The sequence below is a fragment of the Leguminivora glycinivorella genome, chromosome 1 (genome assembly GCF_023078275.1).
Source record: "Leguminivora glycinivorella isolate SPB_JAAS2020 chromosome 1, LegGlyc_1.1, whole genome shotgun sequence".
NCBI lineage: Eukaryota > Metazoa > Arthropoda > Insecta > Lepidoptera > Tortricidae > Leguminivora > Leguminivora glycinivorella.
Window position 1 is genome coordinate 34,733,766 of NC_062971.1, and position 5,060 is coordinate 34,738,825.

Sequence of the window (5,060 nt, forward strand, 5' to 3'; positions counted from 1 at the left end):
CTTAACTTTTTTATACCTACTTACATATTTTTTACATTGCAAGTGTGATGAAAAACACATTGCAAAATGTAGGTACTATAACATACTTGTGTCTCAGGTTTTGAAATAATGTCTCCCGTCTCTATAATAATGAAAACACTTTCTCCTCCACATTATTGTTTCCACAGATTGGATTAATTCCATTAATCAGGTAGGCTATTTCCAATTATTATGGATGTGACCTATTGAATTAATTTATTACTGTATTGCATTCAAATTAGTATTGTATTGATGATTATTAATTGTTGCGTAATTAAATAGTGATTAGATTGTAATTTCGTTGTCTATACGGATACAATTCGTATTATAATTATACATACATTACATATTACTGACTCTGTAACTGTGTCTCTTTTGTTTCCTTTATGTACAATAAAGCTTATACATACATACATACATACATAATTATGAGATTACCTTATATTGTAGTATTTGTGTATTTTCTTTACATACATGGCAATGCCAAAAGGATCCATAAATATCTTTAAAATTAATTATATTGGAATTTCCGATGAAAACACTTTTATTTTACTTGAAGCATAAGGACCCTTTTACCCACAAAGCCACATATTATAAATGATAAGGTAAACCTAATTTGTCATAGATCGCCTCACAGTTTAAGTCTCTAAAGCTATGAGTCCTCTCGTAATGATTCATGTTCTGTAGGGCGCGGTAGAGGTTGCTACCTGGGCTTGTGGTGTCTCGCACATCCTTAGCCGGCAGGATCGTGTAGTCGGGGCGGAGAAAACCCGAACCTATACCGTCTTCTATCAGAATTATAAACCGCTCCAGCTGAAGTTCCGTCACGCGGCTGTGTATAGACAGCTCCTCACTGTAGTCACCAATAAAAGCGACGCCCAAAGAACATCGGTTGTACCCAAATGTGTGCGCGCCCTCGATGTTCCAACCGCGACCTTCGTACACGCGCCCATCATTCCCTACCAAGAAGTTGTACGGTATATCGTATCCAAGATGCTTCGAGTCCAAATAGTAGATCTGCAAGTTACGTACTACTGCGGCGCAGGTGATGAAGCTGTGGCATTCAGGGCCCACGGTATGTTGCACGAGGACTAGCTTGAGCGGCGCGAATCTTGCCATCGTGATGTTGACCGTCCGGTCGCGCGCCTGCCAGTCTTCGCGGGTGATGTTCCAGTCGTGAGGGGCTCTATCAACGACCTTGACTTCGCTCCTTTTGACTACGTGCGTGAAGTAGATTATGAGAGCCGTGCACAGAACTAAAGAGAAAGCGGCGCACGCACACGACAGCTTCTTTGCTCCCGATGTATTTGACAGGACCAGCAAGAATGAGTTATCCTTTACCGGCACTGCTTTCTCTGCATTTTGCGTCTCGGTCATTGTGGTGAACTTGGAGCTGGTCTTCTTGGATATGTTCATGATGGTGGATACCACGGGTGGCGTCCGCACCACCAGCTCCATAGGTGGAATGCTCGACACTGCCACCCCCGAGTCAGGATGGTCTTGGCGACTGGACGAGCCCATGACTTTTGGATTTAAAACTGATACACAATGTGTCACCGCGGTCTCAGAATGCGACTGACTCCAAACCGGCGATAAACGTAATCTGCGGTATGATAGTGTTTGTAACTATTGTTTATGTATGGGTTATGGTTACACCCATGCGTGAATTTATAAATTACGAGTAGGATCTACTTTTGACGAAAATAAGGAAACATGCATGCATTCCTGGATGGTGTCTTTGCGCCTAAATCAGTGACGTGCTTCCTCTAGATCTTCTTTCTTTATCCGTTTCTTATTACTAGGGATTGTGATATTTGTGATGTGTCGCCATCGGTCTCGATATTCCATGGCCCTCACCACATGATTGAGTATGCTGTAGTGGTTAAGGCAGGCGGTGGGGAGATTTTTAGACGATTGCTCCACTGGATATAAAAACATTGTAATTATTGCAACAGATAATAGATAGCACTATCTTTATTTTTATTATACTCGTATTATCGACACAGTTAACTGTCTACTTAGGTACTAAGTGTAGATAAAGTGGCTTAATATGTGATAAGATTTAATATAAAAATGGCGAATTTAAATGTTAAATAGGTAATGCCCCTCCGAAAAATGGACATGTAAAACCACGGATTAGTAATAGATAATTATAAAATTAGGCGCAAGTTCTATTTATCTTTACTCAGTTTTTTTTTTATTGTTTATAGAAATATAAAATGTCCATAATGTCTAGATGCATGCAAGTTCTAGAACCGAAGGTTTTGCGGGGTTTGGTAAAGTCTATATTTATTGTTGTGTGTGTATTATTTTCATCTCGTGTATTCGGCTGTTTTCGGCATATACCTACAACTTGTTCTTATCCTTTACCATACATATTCTGGCAAATAAAGAAATTCTATACTATTCTTTTCTATTAATCTACCTTAGTACCTATTCATAATTAAGGCTTGATATATTTGTTATTTGTAAAAAAGCGTTTTTTAATATAATAACGTTTTCTAATATCGTTCTTCTAAAATAGTAGGAATATAAATCGTTACCGAGAAGCGCTACAAAAATTGGTCGTGTCGTAAATAAGTTGCTAAAATCGGTCAAATTTCTCATTATTATAAGTAGTTCCAGGAATTTGCCTCAGATTTTTATTAGATTTCCATTAAATTTTGCCACGTCGTTAGGCTCGTTACCTGATATAATCGCGTTTCAATAATTTCGAAGAAAAACTTTTAGAATATTATTAAATTAGTATCAAGTATTTGTCAAAACAAACACCACAAAATTTCAATTATGAAAATATAACCCCGACATAGTGTGGACCGATATCCATAAAACAGGGGTAAATAAATACACTCCGACTACTGAACTCTAACCAGGGTCGGCTCACTCTTCATCAGCAGTTTCACTGCACCAAATGTCACTGTTCTGGACGTAAGTGCATGCTGTTCTTATAAAAATACCAAAGTCACTATAAGTATGCCGTTCAGATTTGAGGAGTTCCGTTCTGACCATCATCAGCAGTTCCACTGCACCAAATGTCACTGTTATGGACGTAAGTGCATGCTGTTCTTATAAAAATACCAAAGTCACTATAAGTGTGCCGTTCAGATTTGAGGAGTTCCATTCTGACCATCATCAGGAGTTCCACTGCACCAAATGTCACTGTTCCGTACCTAAATGCATGCTGTTCCTTTAAAAACACAAAAATCACCATATGTATGCCTTTCAGATTTGAAGAGTTCCCTCAATTTCTCCAGGATCCCACCACCAGAACTGTGTTCTGAGAAAAATGGGACCAATCTGTATGCATATACATTCAATAAAAAAAAATTCAAAATCGGTCTAGTAACGACGGAGATATCGAGGAACAAACATTAAAAAAAAATACAGACGAATTGAGATTTGGAAGGCGGTTAAAAAAAACTAAATTTAAATTGATTTATCCGTTCGGGAGGTACACAGACAAACAGACAGACAGACAGACAGACAGACACGTAAAACTTATGAAACTTATAACACCCCGTCGTTTTTGAGTCGGGGGTTAAAAAAAAAATTAGATAGTTATACAATAGCTTAGTTTCCTATACTTAAAATAAAATATTTTGTGCAGTGCAGTGCACGAAATGTAGCACCTCATAATTAGAAGAAAAATATGGACAGTAGTTATGTTTAAACATAATTTTCTAAAGTCAAATGAATTGACCGTGACGTCACTCCTCAGTATTTCATAGTAATTCCGTATTAGCAAATCGTTTTGACAGTTCTTAAAAAGACGCTGATTTGACTAGTAGGAAACTAGCCTAGGTTTCTTTCTTGACTCATCAACAGTATGAGTTAAGACACAACTTTCTTAGCGTAAGTAATTGACTATTCCTTCTAGTCAAATCAGTTTCTTTTAAGGACTGTCAAAATTAATTTGAATGACTTGTTAGATATTAATATGAAATCGAGTTGATTGACGTCACGTCGGTAAGTATGGTACTTACAAATTATTCTACTTTACAGACAGGCAAGTTCCCTATTGTACATTCAAGTGTAATCAAGTAATCAAGTAATTTATTTGCTTTCATGTAGTACATTGGGTCTTATACAGTAAAAGTTTCATACATGAGCCCCGTAAGGGCATGGCAATTCTTAAAAGTAACTTATACTAACTTAAACTAAAATTTTTGTTTTACACTAGGTAACCACTATAAGTACTATAACATGCTTATTATTATCTATTATAGTTGATCATTTAAGTATTCTTTCACAGAGTAGTATGTTTTAATTACTAGTAGTTTTTTTAATTTATTTACTAATATATTAAATTTTACTTCTTTTTTAATATCTTCAGGTAATTTATTGTACAGTTTTATTGACATTTTTAAAGGGCCAGACGAGTGTAGTTTTAATCGAGAGGGTGGTGCCATTAACCGTGAGTTATGTCTAGATGGGTGTGAGGAGGGTATATCTCCTCGTTTTGTGTAAAATTCCATGTATTTAAGTATGGACAAATTTGCATGTTTCTAGTATGTAGATGCAGGGTAGGGTGAGTAATTCGTGTTCTAGGAAGTAAGGCTAGCAACTATCGGGCTCTTCAATATTTGCTATAATGCGAATGAGTTTTTTTTGCTTAATGAAAAGAGAGGGAGCATCGGTACTATTTCCCCATAAGGATATTCCATAGCATAGCCAGGCGTAACCATATGCATAATATATTGAAAGTGCCGTTTTCATGTCAGTAGTTCTTTTAATTTCGCCTAGTGCATAAGTAAATTTTGATAATTTGGTTTTTACCTTATACTTTTAAACGAGCAATTCTTGTATATTTATTTATTTATTTATTTATATATTTATTTACACTGACGATCTAAACCGCTTTATGGTCCCGGAAAACGCGAATTTTCGAGTTTTCATGCTTTCTTCGCGCGCCATCTCGTGATATTGTACTTTAAGACAGAATTCTTTCGGTCGATGTAAGTACTATTTATTGCAAACACTAGATGGCGACACAGGTCAAGGCTAAAACGATAGAAAAATACACTATTTGAGTTTTTGTGGCG

General features: G+C 36.6%; 1 protein-coding gene across 1 annotated transcript; it reads right to left on the reverse strand.

The window, feature by feature from the left end:
- Positions 1-245: 245 nt before the first annotated feature.
- LOC125230375 (peptidoglycan recognition protein-like) lies at positions 246-1,920 on the reverse strand. The gene has a single exon (XM_048135516.1). It carries the CDS (start codon positions 1,537-1,539, stop codon positions 610-612), a length of 930 nt encoding a protein of 309 aa, XP_047991473.1. The 5' UTR covers positions 1,540-1,920; the 3' UTR covers positions 246-609.
- Positions 1,921-5,060: the final 3,140 nt, after the last annotated feature.

Excerpts from the sequence above, each read along its gene's own strand:
- LOC125230375 (XM_048135516.1), bottom strand. The coding sequence starts at position 1,539 with ATGGGCTCGTCCAGTCGCCAAGACCATCCTGACTCGGGGGTGGCAGTG.